The sequence below is a fragment of the Syzygium oleosum genome, unplaced genomic scaffold (genome assembly GCF_021117445.2).
Source record: "Syzygium oleosum isolate NSW1041296 unplaced genomic scaffold, Sole_v2.1 Sole_v2.22, whole genome shotgun sequence".
Taxonomy (NCBI): Eukaryota; Viridiplantae; Streptophyta; class Magnoliopsida; order Myrtales; family Myrtaceae; genus Syzygium; species Syzygium oleosum.
In genome coordinates this window covers 6,033,841-6,052,128 of record NW_026607506.1, presented here as the reverse complement: position 1 = coordinate 6,052,128, position 18,288 = coordinate 6,033,841, and the positions used below count along the sequence as shown (strand labels likewise).

Below are 18,288 nucleotides of genomic sequence, written 5' to 3'. Positions count from 1 at the left end.
CCGATTTTCTATTGAGAGAAAAATTTAAATAGTGACTTTTGATTTCACATGGAATAAAATTGCTAAAAAAGGTCGGAAATTGATTCCAATTTCACATCCGTTAACTCCGCAAAGTTATAATAAAACCCAACTCTATCACCATCGTTGCTGGATGCCGTCGTCACCATCAGTTACTGCTCACCATCGCCGTCGATTGTAGGCTTGTGTCGGTAGCGAGACGTATTCGTGTGGTGTGTGTTTGTTTTTTTGGAAAAAGACCGACCCGAAAAATATTTTCCTAAAAATGATAATTCCCGTCGCTCGCAAAAATGAACGAATGAGAAACATTTTCACTATCTGTTAAAAAATTCAGACACAATTTTTTTTCGATAATGAAAACATATTTTATTAATCAATTATTTCAAACGATTCGAACGATCATTTCTCAAATCATTCATTTTCCGATTGTTTTTAACTTCGACAATTGAGAAGGAAATAATCGCTTAAAATGAGGATCTATCCGTGAAATCAAGCCCGCACGTCCAGAATCAAAATTGACCGTCGATTATTATGACCGGAACGGTGCAAAGGGCCAGGGGTCGCCGCACCCGATCGCAGCTCAATTTCTTTCCCTCTCCAAAACCCCTCCTCTCTCTCTCTCTCTCTCTCTATCTCTATCTTTCTCTCTCTACTGATCAAAATTTTTGTCTCGAACTAAAACCAGTCTTTTTGCCTGTAATGCTTTTTTGATTTTTCAAAACCACCTCCCTCTCTCTCTCTCTCGCTCTCTCTCTCTCTCTTCTTTCTCTCTCCTGAATTTCCCCTCTGAATTCTGAAAGTTTCAATCATTCGATCAATCAAATCCCACCGTTCTCGCCGCCACGCTTCCGCCGTCTCCTCCACGTCCGGCCCCTCTCTCTCTCTCTCCGGCGAGGGAAGGGGAAGCTTCTCTTTCCTCTCCCTGTCTCTCTCTCTCTCTCTCGCCGGCTCTGGCGCTTCCCGCTTCGCCGGCTCCGATTCCCTCCGTCGAGGCCGCCGGGAGGCCGTTTCCCGGCCGTGATCGGGAGGCGCGCGCGCGGGGCTGCTTGGGGAAATGATCGCGGGCTCCCGCGTCGGGAGGGAGACGCGTCGTCGGCGTCGCTTCTCGTCTCGGCTTCGAGTCGTTTGCTTCCTAGGGTTTATGGCGTGAGCTTCGGTTCGGTTCGGGACGGGGCTGGAGTTTTGTTGTTGTTAGGTATATGTGGTTTTGAACTTTGAAGCTCCGCATCGCTTTCTTTCTTTCCTTTTCTTTCCTTTTCTTTCTTTGTTGCCGGTGTCGTTATCTCTTTTGGTTTTTTTCAATCTTTTACATTTCCGATCGTGTTATCGTGAAGTTGCTTTCTTTGGAAGTAGGGACTGGGGCTATATAATCTCGATTGAAGGTTTTTCGGTTGTAATGATTGACTATGCTACGTCTGCAGGTATATTGGGTTCACTGATTGCGCGAGCGGCGTCTTCTCTATCGGGTAGTTCTTGTTAGGGCGTAAATTTCTCTCTTTCTTTCCTGTTGTACTTCCGCCGTCGCAGCATGCTCCGGCCGGTGTCCCGAGACTGATTTGTGCTGTGTAAATAGTTCATTTCTGGTTTCCCCACTTTGACGATTCCAATTTTGATTTTTGCTGAGAATTTGTCCCGGTGAATATATATATATATATCTGGATAATTAGGAGTCCTTGCTGCGAGATGTCCATCTTTGTGGTTTGTAGTCGGGAGGCGCAATAGCAAACTCCAAATTTTGTTATTTTTATTTTCTATAGAGCTTTGAGCGTATACTTTCCTTCTCTAATGGTTTATACAGCGTGGTTGTGGTCCCATCATGCGCTAGTTAGTATATACATCTTGTGGGATGATAAGTAATTTAGCTGCAATTGTTCATCATTGACTGATTGTCCAGGTCAACCTTTGCATTATTTTTCTTCTTTTTCTTTTCTTTTTCGGGGGGCAGGGAAGAGGGAAGCTGGGTAGCTTTCTTGGCACCACTGGCGTTTCTCTCTGAAGTTACATTAGACAGTATATGTGTTTATTGGCTGAAATTGTTGACTTGTCATAGGTCTATGCTGTGATGCTCACTGTTGCTTATGTAGCTGATTCTAAAAGGTTGTTTCATTTGGCCTCTGGGCTGTCGTTTGGTTGCTACTTGTTAAAGATGATACATTCAAAGTTTCGTTGTGGTTATGCAAGGCAAAGTCATGAGCATGTGAGAGATTCTTTTGGGTGTAAAATAAATTTGTCTACACAATTACAATCTTGCAATCTGCTTTGTTTGCTGTAGTGTGGTTTGCGTGTCTGAGATGGTTTCCTTCTTTTTGAATTTAACCTAGTGTTAGTTTTCATCTTGCTTCATACCTTCAAATGCGCTATTTAGTGGTAGACTAACATTGGTGCGCCTCTCCCTGATGGCAAAATTTGGCTTGATTTTAAATTTCAGCCCGGGTCATATACGGCCAGTAATCGCATCGGTTTCTCCTTCCCCTCTCCTCCTTTCCTAAATTGGTTTATTAATATATATCTCTTATGATTGGACCAAACAGGTGGTTCACAAAGATACAAACCAAGTAATATTAAAGTGAAATGGTAGCAAAAGATCGACAAAAAACTACAGGCTCTCCCAAAGTGGAGGTGGGGGAGATAGACACGAGGGCACCATTTCAATCTGTCAAAGATGCGGTGACTATGTTCGGTGAAGGTGCTTTCTCAGGAGAAAAGCCAGCTATTAAGAAGCCTAAAGCCCTCTCTGCAGAGGTAAATTGATATGACCATGCTCTAGGAAGTGTTTTAGGGATTCAGCTACTTTTTGTTATTTCCTTCCTTCTTCTCTCTTTGGGGAAAAACTGTTATCATGCATCCATTGGAGGTCTGCTTTATATTTTCCTTGTTGTATGAGCTCTAGTTAATGGAATAGTTCCTCTAAATGTAGTGATAAGTCCATGCACAGCTGATGCTCCCATTCTCATGATTGTATCACGTCGTTTGTAATGAAATTTATTCTATAGATTGTTTTCTCAGTTTCCAGAATTTTGTAAATGCACATATTCTTCCTCAAAAAGATCTAGGAGTTATAGGTTTTTACTTCTGAGATTACTAAGATACTTGACGACACATTTCTCGTAGGGGTCTAATGTCATCTAGCTGTTTCCTTGTCTTGGGATAGATGCCCTTTTTTCCCCTTTCGAATGGAAGAGGGATATCCATTTTATTGCACCTTTGACCGCTCTAGGTATGGGTTTCCGTTGGTCTTTGTATGTTCCTTGACTTTCCCCAGAAGTAGTGCTCAAATTCACCTTCCTTTTGCAAACTATCTATCTTCGCTTAATCAGAATAAAGCGTCAGAGAGATAAGATTGCACTTTGCTACTTGGTTTGACACTTGTTCAGAACATAGGGCACTACTTGGGATTTCTTCAATAGATGTTACTCCTGCATTATTTGAATGGCAAAAGTAAGAAGAGAATCTTCTTCTCGAGTTTGATTGTTCCTCTAGATTTATAGATATGGCCCAAATACTTGGATATTCTTGTTGGTAGGAGACTGCGGACAAAAATCTTAAATACCTGGCCAGCTTACATCACGGGAAAAAATGTGTAGCATTAGCGATCTTCTGATTGAGAAGGGGGAGAGAATTTTAATGTGACATGTGCTGGATATTTTTTATTGGCTTTGCTTCCTCTAGATTTAGATGAAAGCAGAAGACCGTGAACACATTATTAATATGAAGTTTGTGCTCAGGCACAATTGTTCATGGTGATTGGTTGTATCTTTTGGCTTGTGGAGCCCTTTTCACATTTCTTCTCCAATTGCGGTTTTTGGGTTACAATTTGTCACTGGCTATTTGATCAACTAGTAGATCAGCAATTTCCTTATTGTTACTCCTTTTTTAGGTTATATTATATTAACTGCTATTTGTGTTTCACTCTAGAGAGTATTGGCCAAGGAGACCCAACTTCACCTGACCCAGAAGGAGCTCAACAAGTTGAAGGAACAATTGAAGAATGCTGAAACAACAAAATCTCAGGTACTTGAGGAACTTGAGAAGGCTAAGAGAACATTGGATGATCTTACCGATAAGCTAAATGCAGTGAATGAATCCAAGACATTAGCAATTAAGCAAACAGAGATGGCAAAGAATCAAGCAAAGCAATTTGAAGGATCAAATGACGGTGGCACTTCTGTGACTGACGGGGCTTGGAAGCAGGACTTAGAAAGTGCCAGAGAACATTACGGCAACCTCATTACAGAACTTGATGCTGCAAAGCAAGAATTGAGGAAAGTTCGTCAGGATCACGATGGGGCAGTGGAGATGAAAATTACTGCCTCCAAGCAAGTGCTAGAAGCTGAATATGCAGCCAAAGCAAACATGGAGAGAGTTGGTGAGCTTTCCAAGGAAATTTCAGCCGTACAAGAATCAATTGGGCAAGTGAAGCTTGCTACCCTTCAGTCACAGCAAGAGCAAGCCAAGATTTTTGCAGAGAAGGACATCCAGAGGCAGTCTTGCAAAGCTACCTTGGAAGAGTCAGCGAATAAGTTGCTTGCTTTGAAAAAGGAATTTGATCCTCAATTGGCCAAGGACCTTGGAGAACAATTGGCCAATACAATGAACCAGATTGGTTCTCTGAAAGAGCAAATGGAAAATGCGAAAGCTTCTGATTTAGAGTCTGTGAAAACTGTCACATCAGAACTTGATGATGCTAAAGGATCACTGAAGAAGGTTGCAGAAGAGGAAACCTCTCTTAAAAGTCTTTTGGAGTCTCTTAAGCAGGAGATAGAAAATGTAAAGAAAGAACAAGCTGAGCTCAAGCAAAAGGAAGCAGAAACAGAATCACTTGTTGGTAGTCTGCATGTCAAGCTTCGAAAGACTAAATCTGAACTGGAGGCATGCCTCGCTGAAGAATCCAAGGCAAGGGTGGCTTCTGATGAAATGATTGCCACCCTTCACCAGCTATCAATGGAAACAGAAAACGCACGTAAGGAAGCAGAGGAGATGAAAAATGAAGCTGAGGTATTAAAAAAGGAAGCTGAAGCCACCAAAGACGTGCTCAAGGAAGCAGAGATGAATCTGAGAATTGCCATCGAAGAAGCAGAAGAAGCAAAAGCTGCAGAAACTAGCGCACTTGATCAGATCAAGAATTTATCTGAAAGAAGAACCGCTGCTCGTGCTTCTACTTCCGAATCTGGTGCCAAAATCACAATCTCCAAGGAAGAGTTTGAATCTCTAAGCCGAAAAGTTGAGGAATCTGATACATTAGCACAAATGAAGGTTGATGCTGCCTTGGCCCAGGCGGAAGCTGTAAAGGCAAGTGAATTTGAGGCACTTAAGAAATTGGAAACAACTCATAAAGAGATCGAGGATATGAAGTGTGAAACTGAGGCAGCTTTGAAGAGGGCGGAGATGGCTGAAGCGGCTAAGCAAGCCGTGGAGGGGGAGCTTAGGAGGTGGCGTGAAAGAGAACAGAAAAAGGCTACTGATGCCGCTTCCCGAATTTTAGCCGATACGGAGAAGTCATACGAGCAATCTCCTCAACATTTTAGGATTCAAAAGCAGAACCTTCCTGAGAAAGTTATGGAGGTAAAAAAACTAGAGGAGAAGAAGATTTCTGTCTCGAAGAAGGTGCTCATGCCTAATCTTAGCGGCATCTTTCAAAGGAAAAAGAGCCAGGTTGAGGGTGGGTCTCCTTCTTATTTGCCTGGGGAGAAGCCCATGTGATTTTGCTTTTGGATATTTGGATATTTGGCTATTCTTCATTTGTACATTGGAGATTGGTGAAGGCAGAATTCTGTTTTGAGTATGGGAGTGATTTGGTGGTTCATAGAAGCTTGGCTTGGAAGGAAACATGAAAAACTGTGATGTTGTGTGGGTAGGAGTTTGTGAAAATCATGTGTTTCAAACTGCAGATGGGTTACATATGTTAGTTGCTACCATCTCTTCAAGGAGAAACTATAAGGCGTAATCATCTCAACCTTGTAGCAGTCTACTTTTCATAAGAGAAGACCTTTTTGGCGAATCGAGGCTCAAGTAAGCCCTTGTGATGACCCTAGTGACAAGTCCAAGCTCGGTTCTTTCCGTGCTTTTGTGCACAAAGCTCTCAGATTTTTCCTTGTCTCAGGTGGTAACTCTCTATTACTTTCGTAACGTACATATTCGCTGTGGTAGAATTTCATGTGTATCTGTCTTGACAATGCTCGTTTTGTGATAGCTTTTGCTGGTTGTCATTTGTGATTTCGTGGTTGTACCATCGGCAATCCCTCTTATTCATGCTGTGGTGTAAAATCAAACGGGGGATCTCTTCTAGCACATGCAAGAGTTGAACTGGACGAACAATCTCGATCGATATCGATCGCCATATAGTTGAAACAACATTTGTGCTTTCCCGCAAACAAAAGTATACCCAGAAAATGATCATATCTACACATTTGTGTACACAAACCTTTAAATTTCCTCGACGAGGGAAAGGTTAAAACCATGAAGATTCATCCAATCGGCCGTCACCATTCTACTATTCATTCCCCATTCATTTTAACATAGAGACTTCTGGCAAAAAAAAACGGAACTCACAATATTTCCCTGAAATTTACGCTCACGACAGCATAGAAACACCCCGAGCAGGGAGGCCGACGACAGCTGCCGCCCCTTAATTTGCATGTAAAATCTTTATATCTCGGTCACCCAAGTTAGGATTCTTCAAAATCAAATATCCCTCGAGTTGCAATTTTGAAGAGGAAACCATACGAGATGTGTAACTAACGCGTTAACATACATCTAGAGGATGCGCTACGCAGACAGTATAGTTGGCATTGGAAACAATAGATTCTCAAAATCTAGACTGATATCCAAAAAAATTCGTCTCTAAAAAGGCAACTTTCTTTATATAAGTCCCTAAAAAGGCGAATATCTTTAAATTTCCGGAAATAAAAAGTTCGCCGAGAAAAAAAGGACCGATTGATAATCATCGCAGCGCACTTTTTCTCCTCAGGGAAACTATATGACTTTCTCCTCGCCACGAAAAACATTGAGATTACCAGGCTCTCCTTTCGCCCATAACCAAACCTTCCCCGGGTCGGGTCGGGTCAAATAGGTCCCCGTCTCCCCCCTGCTCGACACGTGTCCCCAGTCCCCCCCGTCGGTGGCCGGAGCCCCTGAAAAAACGTCGCGGCACGATAACGCCTCTCCCTCTCTCTCTCTCTCTCTCTCCACATCCAAAATCACTCACACACACACACACTCTCTCTCTTCTCTCTCTCTCTATAATGGCCAGCACAAGTAGCAGAGACAGGGAGGACGCGCTCTCCTCGTTCGCCGCCGCCAACCACTCCCAGTCGTCGTCTCCGATCACCGTCTCCGACCCCCTCGCCGTCTACGCCGAGCCCTCCGGTAGCGCCCCGGGGAGCTTCCAGAGCGAGGGGCTCCTCCTCGGCGCCGGCGGCGGCGGCGGCGGCGAGGCGGCCGGCGGCGGGAGCGACGCCGAGCTCGGCTTCTCCCGCCCCGAGTTCCGGCAGGACCAGCTCGCCGGCACCGTGCAGTTCTACGAGCGCCACGTCTTCCTGTGCTACAAGAACCCTAAGGTCTGGCCCCCCAGGATCGAGGCCGCCGAGTTCGACCGGCTGCCGAGGCTGCTCTCCGCCGCCGTCGTGGCCAGGAAGAATGACATGAGGAACGAGGTAGTCTCTCAAGTGTTTGTGTGTGTTTAAATCTGAGAGAAACGAAAGGGGTGTGCGGTTGAGTTGTTTTTGGTTTGGTGTGTTTGATTCTTTGGTTTTGAGATGGATGTTTAGATTGGTTGGGCAAGTGATGTTGAGAAGTTTGATTTTGGCGTCGTGGGGGGTTGATTAGCAATTTTGGCGGTTGTCTTCTTTGCTTTTTGTCAATTTCAATCAAAGAAAGTTTCATCGTGTCGTGTGATCAAATGAACTTAGCTCCAGTTCTTCGAATTTAGTTAGCGGTTTCGGATTATTCTTGGGCGATTGGGCGGGTTTGAATAAGGCCTACTTGTGCACTTGGGCATTAACAGGTCATTAGCTTGACGTGGCTAGGTTCATGTGCTTATTCTATCAGAAGATAGAGCTGTCTTAAAATGGGAGCTTGCTGATCTGTGTCATCATGCGTGATGGTTTTTCTTAAACAATAAAGGATCTTCTTATGTTTTATTCACCCTGCTAATCATATACTTGCCTAATGTTAACTAGTAATGTGAATTGATGGCAGTACATTAGTTAAGGAAGTAAGATTTAGGTTTTGGATGGCGGGTAACATTGGCTGGTGTAAGCACTTTATTCAAGGAAAGAGATTTAGTTGCTTCACTCCTGGAGTCTTTTATGATGCTACCTCAAGGTCAGATTTAGAGTTAACCTGAGGACGAGGGGAAAGCATGTGGTTGCAGATATTGATGATGGTTTTTGACCCTAGAAGGAAGCAACTGTCCAGGAAAGGCAATGTGTTTACATGAAGACCTGTCTCTCCTCTTTTCTTTTTCTTTCGCATTTCAAGTTTCTTGGAATCACCACTTTGTAGTATAAGAATACTAGCAACAATATAATTTGATTATTGCATTGGCAAATCCGTGAGGTACTGTGTTATAACTTATTAAATGTTGAGCAGATTAAGAGGTTCTTTCTTTTCAGTTTTTTTTTTTTTTGGCAGAACGTTCTGAATAGTTTTAGTTGCTCAGTCAAGGTATCACGAGGGAATGTTTGGTCTGCTGTTCTGTTAATGTAGGCTTTTCTGTTGCATTCAACAAAATGTTGCAAAAGATAGCAACATTATTGCTATCTAGATTTGATCTTCAAAAATTGATTCCGTTATTAAGTGTAATGAAGGTCTAATCAATGATAATTCGAGATGACAATTTAGAGCTCTTTTGACAGTGAGTATTTGCTGGAAGGGATCAATATAGAAGTAATTTTTTTGGGTGATTACCATCTATGTGGTTAATTACCATCTATTTGGTTTAAGCTTATCTTGTATTTTTCCTACAAGGATGACCATACATGGTTTCTTTCTGATGATCTACGATTATTAGATGCCTTGTCATCATCTATTAGGTTGAAGATTGGAGGAAGAAATCTTACAAGTGGTGGCCGTCTCCTGCTAGTTTTTTCACTTTCATAACCTTTTTTTTTTAAATCTTAAACTTTTCGCACCGCTCTACATACATATTAGAGCTTAACTAATGTAAAGTTGTAGGTTTGGGGCAATAGATGGCTTTTTTGTGGGTTCTCATGTGTGTGAGCGCAAAGCATGCTTCGTAAGACACCCTGTTTGTAGGTGCTCGGTTTCTTCCTTTAGTATTTCTACATCGAGGTTTGAGATGTAGTTGAAAAGTCAGTAGGCTTTTCTCAAACTTGTTGTGTCTGATCCTAATTGCTGTTGCAGTGTAGTTGTACGTCAAACAAGTAAATGAGGCTGACAACTGGTGGTTTAGATTTTATTAAACCAGAGTTGTTTGTGTTCACTAATCAACATAGTTTTGCCTGTTGAATATTGCCTGCTTGCTGTTTGACTTCTAACTCTTCCTCATTTACTGTTGCTGATACAATCTCTCTCCTTTCTTCGTTCTCCCTGCAAAACAAAGACACGCTTAACCATCTGTGAGGGGCATGATGGTACAGAGACATCAAATGGGGATGTGTTGATATTTCCAGACATGATTAGATACAGGTCAGTTAGGTTATCTGGTTTGAACTATTCTCGGACACTCTTCAAATTTCCTTCTAGCTACCTTTATTTATTTCCATCCTGAACCGACATTTGCTGAGAATGCAGGAGATTAACACATTTTGATGTTGATACATTTGTTGAAGAAGTTCTCGTTAAAGATGGTGAATGGCTTCCTGGAACACCCGAATCCCTAAATGGTTCTTATGTTTTCGTATGTTCCCATGGATCACGAGATCGTCGTTGTGGAGTCTGTGGACCTGCTCTTGTTAGTAGGTTCAGGGAAGAGATAGAGTTGCATGGTCTCCATGGTAAAGTTACTGTTAGCCCTTGTTCACACGTTGGAGGTCATGAGTACGCTGGAAATGTCATAATATTTGGACCAGATTTTAGTGGAGCCATATCAGGGCATTGGTAGGTTCATTGATGCTAGTGCTCTTTTATATGACTATGGGCTTTTGGACTTATATCATCCCAACTTTCCTTTCTGAAATGTGGTATAGGTATGGATATGTATCTCCAGATGATGTGTCCATATTGTTGGAGCAACATATCGGGGAAGGGAAAATAGTAGACTGGCTGTGGAGGTAATGCTGCTAATTCCTTCTAATTTTAGGCTGCCATTCTATCTTGCGCTGATTTTCTTGTTCTCCAGAATTTGAGGCGCGCTGTTTTCGGTCTGCTTCCTTGTTTTCTCTAGGAAGAGCTTTGCGTAAAGTCTCCTTACTGAGTTGGAATTTGATTAGAAGAAAAAGGAGATACTCTAAAATATTTGTAAGGTGGATCCTCGCTAACTGGAAGTTCCTGCACAAGTTAGAATGCAGAACTTGCACTTACCTCTCTGTCATATGATTGGTTCTTAGGTTCTTCAACTCCCAGAACTTCACATGCTATGTGCAGCAGTAGGACCCTTTTTCTATTGTTGGGGTCCGATGCAGCGTCTCTTGAGCTCATCCCTATTATTTGAATGTGTTTGAATCATCAAACAGTTGACAAAAGATTAACCTCTACCTACAGGGGCCAAATGGGTTTGTCAGAAGATGCACAGAAGAAGTTACATGAGCAAAGGTTCCAATTAGATGGTGATATGACTGTGAATAAGGGCAAAGAGCTAACAGGGACATGGATGGACAGGAAAAAGACTGATGTTTTTGAAACTCCTGTTGAGGTTATGCCTTGTTGCCAGGGAAATGGGAACTCATCTTGTTGTCAGCAACCTCTTTTATCAGAGAAGACAGATGAGAAGGTTGTGGCATCTGGAAAGAAGATTGGCAAAAAGTTGTCCTGCACAAAGAGTGGTAAAAGCGTTGGTGCACGTAAAGTCTGTTCAATGCCAACTTGGTTAGAGAGTTGGGAGCGGGAAGATACATATGCAGCACTCGCTGTTGTTTTTGCTGCAGCGTCGGTTGCCGTTGCATATAGCTGCTATAAACAATTATGATAGGGTGTCTACTTAATCTTCCATGCTTCATGATGAAATGCGTCAGTGGATTTTCCACTCCAGTATTTAGTGGGATCACATATTTGTACATGTCAGGGTCAGAAGGGCGGGCTTGATCCTTCATTTCCAATGGCCTCGATTTATCTATGGTCCTTCTAACCTGTTGTCCTAAATATCGAATGCACATAATTCTACCTTGTGTTTTTAGGGGTTTCCCCATCCCCCTTGTGTGCAGAGGTCTTGCTTGTTTTTTGGCTTTAGGTAGCTTTTGGCTTGTAATTTAACTTTGTAAATTTGAATAATTGATATTATGTGTTACTTGGTCGATATGAGAAAGGCGTGTCCTGCCTGTTTGTTATATTTTGCCCAGGCTCGGATTTATTTATGCACAGGTCCTCTTTTTGAGTATGGCTTCGAACGCTTTCGCTTTACCCCGGATAAGCCTCGGATCTTCTCTCAATCTTAGGGCATTAAAAATGAGCTGAAGCCTAGTTTTCAAACGGTAGATGGTGCATTTTATCTTCCTTGCTGCAAATGCAAGTGATTGGAGAAGCATTTCAGAGCTTGGAGAGTGGCACCTAAGAATGCAGATCGACTCGTGTACATATTGAGCTGTGATGCATAAGGCCAGTCATCTCAGCCAAAATACCCAAAAGTAGCCAGTTCTCATTTGCAGGTCCTATCATACAGCAATTCGGCAGTATCGACCAAAAGTGTTCCTTCACCTGTTGACTTTAGTCTTATAGATACCTCCATTAACTGGATTTGAAATACGTAAGTAAAAATGTCTTCTTACTGCATTAAGCTTCAGATGGAGAATAGTAAAGGACTTTACACTGTCATAGCATAATATTACTGTGCTGGAATATTAGCCACCCAGGACCAAGGAAATGCAAATATTGCCTCGCCAGTCGCTAGCAACATGATCTCTTATCCTTCACTTTTTGGGAGGAAAGGCACTATCAGGAAGGCTTTGATGATTCCGGACACATACCAGCTAATGCCGCATGCAAGCTTTTACATCATTAGAATTAAATCAAGGGGGTCAACTACTATTAGTTAACGATATCAAGCAGTGATGCACAAGGTCTCTCCTACAAAGCCTGCATCGAGCAAACGCGAATAAGTGTCGTAATACCGAGTAAAAGCCCCTCTTGTAATAGAAAGGGGCACTTCTTTTAGTACCGTTGCATCTTCTCTGCAACATAAGCCTCCGGAGGCGTGTAGTCAGCAGAAGCCAGCCTTCAGTTACCAAATACTTTTAGTCCATTTAATGAACTAACAAGGCCATTCTGATTCCCAAACATGTGGAACGTCGATTCTATGGTCCGAGTGATCTTCACATCTTCTGGGTCCGGGTCAGGAATTGCAACTTGGAAGGAACCCTGCTTTATCGGAGCCACCGACTCCATGAGCAGGGCTTGCTCCTTCATGAAATTGTAGAGCTGTTGATGGAAGGCGTGATCAAAGGAGAAACAGTTATTGACCACCCCGTTCTCAGAACGCTGGGATGATCCAGAGCCTTCTTTTTTACAAAAGTGGGGTAGGGACGAGTAATCCATTATCTGAAACGGGGAAACAAAAAGATTAGTCTATACCAAATAAAAGTAGTGCAGAACAGACGAGCATATTTTTTATCATAAACATCATTATCGCGACTTAATTCAGCTGGAGGTAACATAATGGTTTTGTCGATAACAAGCGACATTATAAGGATACTCCTTTTCAGCAGTGGAACTCATCTATACACAGGATATGACATGATATGAGTTATGCAGCTTTCGGAATTGTGGTTGTTTTTCGGAAGTGAGCGACATTTGATCAAGATCATTATCTAAAGTGCTAGAACCCACGTCCCCATCAGCTTATTCCAGATGCAGTTTTACATGACTGAGATTACCACAATGACAAATATCCATTCTATATATCTAATTCTCTCAGGAATCCCTATAGCGATTCATTCGGTCAAAGCCTCCACGGCCCTTACGTGCCCCCCTACCAAGGAGGCGCACCATGTTGATAGGAATCAGCCATAATCTGTTCGTACATTAGGAAGCAAGACAAGGAACCACTTGTATGGGGAGAGTCTAGTAAGGAACAAATTTTAGAGGTGGCACTGGGTAGCTAGACTAAGCTTTTAGAGCAATTCCCTGGTGAGTAAGGTTCTAGTGATCTATCCCCTGCGCCAGTAGTTAATTACGCTCTACACAGTGAAGTTATGTGCCCAAATGATGGACAAGAAAAGAAACTGCAGGGGACTACCACACCAGTGATTATGGCACTTGAAATATAAAAGAGATACAGTGACGGAACAGAAAACACTCGCTATCTGCATCATTGCAAAAGAATAACCTTCAGTAACTCGTCTCTTGGACAACCATGCAGCACTTGAATTTTCCTTCTTGTTCTTTCTTGCAAAAGGGGCTTCACGACCTGCCAATAATTTTCATCTTAGAGTGTAAAAAGATTTCAGTGCATAGTAAACTTCAAGCTTATAGGAAATCAAAATTCTCCAGAACTAAGCATAAAAGCATAAAGATGCAAACCAAACCCAACCTTCCAACAAGCTGAAAATATTCGAGGTGGGTTAACAATATAGTACGTTTCCGTCTTCTCTGGATAATTCAGGTCATCAACGGAGGATATATTACTCAGAAGCTGCCATTAACAAAATGAAAAGCAAAAATCATCAAGGACATTCTCAAAAAAGCTTGAATAGAAGTTAAAAGATTGTGCTCAAACTTGCTGCAAAATGCAAAGACAACGATATTCTAGAGATAATAACAGAGACTATCAGTATTAGGAAGATGGAGAAGTTTATCTTCTCATTGTGGCTCAATCAAAGTCTGCTTGAATGATGAAGAATGAGAATGATGCTGCTTTATGGGCTGCCCAAATATTTATATCAACTCCAATGTTATCTGCTAACTCTTGCGCATCTAAGATGGCTTGCGTCTTCTCTAGGAGATAGGGAAAAGGACATTGTGACCACTAGGGTTGAGCATGGTTTTAGGGTAGAACCCGAAACCTGAAACCTGAGAACCTGACCGTTGGGAACTTGCAGGTTCCAGGTTCCAAGATATGCAGGATAGGTTCCAAGTTAAATTGAGGAACCTGTTTCGATGGATAAGTTTCAGTTTCTAGGTAGGTGAAACTTGAAACCCAAACAAGTTTTTTGTGGTTTTTTTTTGTTTATGTCTTCGCGTGATCCTGCGGTGTTTCATGGTGTTAGATAATGAGTGTATAATCTAGAACCACTAGTCTGAGCTTCCATTTTATGACTCGTTAATATTTCATATTCTTCGTGCGTCTGAATATAAGTTATGGTCAGTGGATTATAGCAGCAAGTGGTGATGATTCACTGCAATTGTTCAATTAATAATACAGGTGGAACTTGGGTAGACCCTATAATTGACTTGCAACCTGATAAAGTAGGTTTCACGTTCCAAAAAATGAGGGATCTATTCTCATGGGTAGGTTCCACGTGAAACCTGTACGGAACATGAAATCGCTCACCCCTAGTATTGATTCACGTAATGACTTCTCATTTTAATTGTATTTATTTTAACCATAATGCCAGGAAAACTAGTCTTTTGTATTCTCTTTAGTAAATGACAAGCTTGTTCATTATTGTTGCGTTCATTTTCTTTTTGTTTGACTAAAATGAAATTAAAAAAAAAGAACCTGTTAGATCCTGGAATTTACCCTGAAGCCCGTGATAGGGTAGGTTCTAGGTTCCAGGTTCCAAAAAAAGAGGAACCTGTACCCGAGGATAGATTCCAGGTGGAACCTGTAAGGAACCTAGAACTACTCACCCCTAATAACCACATTTCAGACCATGAAATAAGACTAAGGGCCACAATGAGAGCATTACCAAGGAATTTAAAACAAATGGGAATATTCGTAGTATTGCTCAATTTACCTTAATTTGGTTCAGTGCTGAAAGCCTCAAACCAGTCATATCCAAAACCTTAATGCATGTGCCAATATATCGCCCATGCTTCTTTGTGGCCTGGGGCTAAAACATGCACAGCAAATCAAGCTACACAGGCCAGTAAAAAACAACGAAAAGAACATAAGGATGCAGAGATCATACCAGCACTACTCGATCTCTATATTCATTCATCTGGATGTGGGACTGCACATATTTATTGACCTAAAACAGCGGAAGATGGGATAACTTTCAGCCATTAAGGACAATAATACAAGCAAATAACAGCATTGGCTAAGTCATTTAGCAGAGGATAGGTGCGCATCCCATCTGTGATTAATGAGGATAAGTTCATGTGGTGGCAAGTGCCACAAACATTGACAGTTAACTAAAGCAGAGGTACATCTGATCTTTATATGCAGAATCCATGAGCAACTCACTTAGTTTTGATGGATTGACATAGATGCCAAGTTTTTGGCCAAATGAATTGACAACTAAAAACTACACCTTCAGAATAAAACTGAGCAGTGCTCAACAGTGATACTACCCTAAAATGCAAATCTAAAATAAACGACAATCCTTCACTTAATCAATCTGTCTTCTCTCTATTTTCTGAAAAGACGAGACAATCAAGAGTCCTTACACTTGCTTTGTCATATGTACTGAGCCCAACACCCATAGCAATAACTGGAAAACCCTGCATATTCAGCAAATACATAGGATTAGCTTTTATCCAATGAAATTTTTACCGCACATGTTTTCATATGGAAGTGATTAACAATTCTCCAGTGTAGGATCCAAAAGAAGCAGTGTAGCCAGCACTATTTAGTAGGACTAGCTATGGGAAGATTTTTTTTTTTTATCATAGGTACCAAATATGATCTGCTTGAATAGATGCTCCTACATACTTATTTTTAGCTCGAGCTATTTTCCTTAACAGATCAGGAACGGAGTCAGACCTAATGCCAGATTTTGGTGAACTTACCTCTTTAGAATAACCTGACAAGCCAATGAGCTGAGAATCCCGCACTGCTCTATATAATTCTATAGGGTTAATTGGGTTCTGCAACCAGAAAAAGGAAAGTTATCAATTTACGATGGACAAAATCGAAGAGGTTTAAAGCATACTACTTTTCATGCTCCCTAACATCCATTTATTGGGGAAATCTCAAACTGATTATTTCTTAGTCAAATCATGAATGATGATAAAAAGAGGGAAAAACTCTCCTTTCTCAAAGTGGGTCCAACATAACTCTCTCTCTCTAGGACTAAAGCAAGTTAGACATCTCCAATCTCATGGTGAAGAATATGCAGACAGATACTAGGTTCACTGAATGATGCCCATTCACATCCGTTCCGTTCCTTTATCTAGCATATAAAGAACGAATTACTATATGGGTTCCTTTAGTTCATGTTCTTGTACACTATGGCAAGATCAATGGTTGCTATTTTCTCCCTTAAAAGAGGCATTGTTACAACTTGAAACGTGACTAATTGGTGATTGTGAATATGTAGACTAGGCAAGCATGAAAATATAGAAGCACTGAATGTAAGAATGGGATTCGCACCTGAATATCAAACAAAAAGGAACAACAGAAGCAGGGATCCAAGCAACAAGACTAGCATTTAATATAAAGCTACAACTTCTGTGATGCTTCCAGAACTCACCGCCAAAATATTGTCGATATCATTTTCAATCCTCCACTTTAGACAGTTTACCAACTGAAAAGGTTTAGCATTATTAGCAACAGATATGTTTTGTGGTGAAAAATGTTTTTAAGAGAAGTCACTAGTTTAAGGAGAAATAAAAACTCAATCACTATCCAGCTCAAATAACTAAAACTAACCATCTCATAGGCTTTTGGAACATTCCAGTCTCTTGCTTTCAAGAACCTCACCAAAGTTTCAGTAGGATATCCTTGGTGGATATTCTGCATGTCAGGGAATAAGTTTCAAATGTCAACTAAACATACTTTACTTTCGGAAAGGCTACTAAATCAACTCAACATGCATTTTCTGGGGAAACTAATTCTCCATGTGCTACGAGAAAGAGAACATGACCTAAAAAGTGACATTACATTTGGCCCTTTTGCAAGGTCTACTGCTGTTATGTAGTTGTCTACATTCATCTCTAAGAGCAATTTATCGCGCATCCTCTTATTGACTGAAACAAAACTGCCATCAACACCTAAATAGAAGGAATGCAGTTCTCCTCAATCTAGCATCCCGGGCATTCTTGCGACCTACTTTAATTATGTGGAAATGAACAGAATGTGGTACCACACAAATCAGCTCGAATCACGACCTTTCCGCACCTCACTACTTGAAAGTTCTTTTGGCTTGTAAAGATCTCAGAACGAACAACCATTTACATATCCAACATGCCTAGGGTGTTTCAATGAACCATATAATTATAAATCCCAGATCCTTTCAATATAAGAAGATAACTTTTCAAAATAGAGAACCAGACTTCACCCAGAACCAAACATCCCTTCAACTGATATGGAAAAAGAAAACCATCAAACTAGCACCACAAATCATGGAATTTCATCCAAAAAGAAAAAAAAAACAGAGAAATTAAAGAAAAGAGTTAAATAGAAAACTTGTCTACCAACTCATCCGAAAGGATAGCAATACCCTTTAAGTCAATGTAGGCAAAAGAGAAAGTATTAAGTTCCCAGTACCGATCAGATCAAGCAGATAAAGATGGAAAAATCAACCGGGGGACTCACCTCATATGTACACCTCAGTGGCTCGTCCACTGCAAAAGAAAAAAAAGAAAAAAGAAAAGAAAAGAGAAACAAAGAAACCATAAATCTTTGAGACTCAAGTAGATCAAACCCCAGGATCAAAGAACCGGAACTGGGTAGAAGAAGCAGCCTCACCTTCTTCCATCAAAGACCGCAATTGCCTGATTGCTTCTTGAGCAGCCATACCCATTTCCGATTTCCTCCTCTTTCCTCACAAGGATCGCCAACTCAGCAGCCCAAGAACAGAGAAAGGAACGAGGAAATATCGACCAGATCCGAGCTGGGAATCGCTTGAAATTCACTCCCCCTTCGTCTCCGAGCTCTGAAAGTGAAGATGCCGCATGTGGAGAGCGAGAGAGGGAGGAGACGGGAGATGGGTACGTCGCTGTGAAGAGAAAAGTTTGGAGCTTTGGCCGAGGCTACATCATTTGAGGAACGAATGGTTTAAAAATGGGAAAAGCAATCATGGTGTCTTGTACCTTTATGTACGACTTTTGCTTGCT

General features: G+C 41.5%; 3 protein-coding genes across 5 annotated transcripts; 2 read left to right on the top strand and 1 right to left on the bottom strand.

The window, feature by feature from the left end:
- Positions 1 to 974: 974 nt before the first annotated feature.
- Positions 975 to 6,306, top strand: LOC115667212 (WEB family protein At5g55860). Its single transcript, XM_056321252.1, has 4 exons — positions 975 to 1,213; positions 1,440 to 1,484; positions 2,550 to 2,760; positions 3,934 to 6,306. Exons 3-4 carry the CDS (start codon positions 2,590 to 2,592, stop codon positions 5,716 to 5,718), a joined length of 1,956 nt encoding a protein of 651 aa, XP_056177227.1. The 5' UTR covers positions 975 to 1,213; positions 1,440 to 1,484; positions 2,550 to 2,589; the 3' UTR covers positions 5,719 to 6,306.
- Positions 6,307 to 7,221: 915 nt separating this feature from the next.
- Positions 7,222 to 11,464, top strand: LOC115689385 (uncharacterized). Its single transcript, XM_030615402.2, has 5 exons — positions 7,222 to 7,670; positions 9,581 to 9,666; positions 9,772 to 10,077; positions 10,167 to 10,250; positions 10,681 to 11,464. The coding sequence occupies exons 1-5, from the start codon at positions 7,260 to 7,262 to the stop codon at positions 11,102 to 11,104; spliced, it is 1,311 nt and encodes a 436-aa protein (XP_030471262.2). The 5' UTR covers positions 7,222 to 7,259; the 3' UTR covers positions 11,105 to 11,464.
- Positions 11,465 to 11,879: 415 nt separating this feature from the next.
- Positions 11,880 to 18,245, bottom strand: LOC115689407 (phosphatidylinositol/phosphatidylcholine transfer protein SFH9-like). 3 transcript variants are annotated; one of them, XR_008818809.1, is made up of 12 exons: positions 17,921 to 18,244; positions 17,768 to 17,796; positions 16,883 to 16,966; positions 16,704 to 16,757; positions 16,021 to 16,098; positions 15,679 to 15,732; positions 15,201 to 15,260; positions 15,027 to 15,122; positions 13,661 to 13,762; positions 13,457 to 13,537; positions 12,290 to 12,669; positions 11,880 to 12,207 (listed from the first exon to the last, which is right to left on the bottom strand). XR_008818809.1 is itself a non-coding variant. In XM_030615427.2 (11 exons), the coding sequence occupies exons 1-11, from the start codon at positions 17,973 to 17,975 to the stop codon at positions 12,349 to 12,351; spliced, it is 1,014 nt and encodes a 337-aa protein (XP_030471287.1). In that variant the 5' UTR covers positions 17,976 to 18,244; the 3' UTR covers positions 11,880 to 12,348. The 3 variants fall into 3 exon arrangements, 2 of the variants coding, with proteins under 2 accessions (XP_030471287.1, XP_056177228.1); XM_030615427.2 differs by having other exon boundaries at positions 11,880 to 12,669; XM_056321253.1 differs by lacking the exon at positions 16,704 to 16,757 and having other exon boundaries at positions 11,880 to 12,669; positions 17,921 to 18,245.
- Positions 18,246 to 18,288: the final 43 nt, after the last annotated feature.

Excerpts from the sequence above, each read along its gene's own strand:
- LOC115689407 (XM_030615427.2), bottom strand. The coding sequence starts at position 17,975 with ATGGGTATGGCTGCTCAAGAAGCAATCAGGCAATTGCGGTCTTTGATG. Across the intron at positions 17,797-17,920 it reads GCGGTCTTTGATGGAAGAAG|TGGACGAGCCACTGAGGTGT; the intron begins GTGAGGCTGCTT and ends TTTCTTTTGCAG. Across the intron at positions 12,670-13,456 it reads CAAGAGACGAGTTACTGAAG|ATAATGGATTACTCGTCCCT; the intron begins GTTATTCTTTTG and ends TCCCCGTTTCAG.
- LOC115689385 (XM_030615402.2), top strand. The coding sequence starts at position 7,260 with ATGGCCAGCACAAGTAGCAGAGACAGGGAGGACGCGCTCTCCTCGTTC. Across the intron at positions 9,667-9,771 it reads CCAGACATGATTAGATACAG|GAGATTAACACATTTTGATG; the intron begins GTCAGTTAGGTT and ends CTGAGAATGCAG. Across the intron at positions 10,251-10,680 it reads ATAGTAGACTGGCTGTGGAG|GGGCCAAATGGGTTTGTCAG; the intron begins GTAATGCTGCTA and ends CTCTACCTACAG.
- LOC115667212 (XM_056321252.1), top strand. The coding sequence starts at position 2,590 with ATGGTAGCAAAAGATCGACAAAAAACTACAGGCTCTCCCAAAGTGGAG. Across the intron at positions 2,761-3,933 it reads CTAAAGCCCTCTCTGCAGAG|AGAGTATTGGCCAAGGAGAC; the intron begins GTAAATTGATAT and ends GTTTCACTCTAG.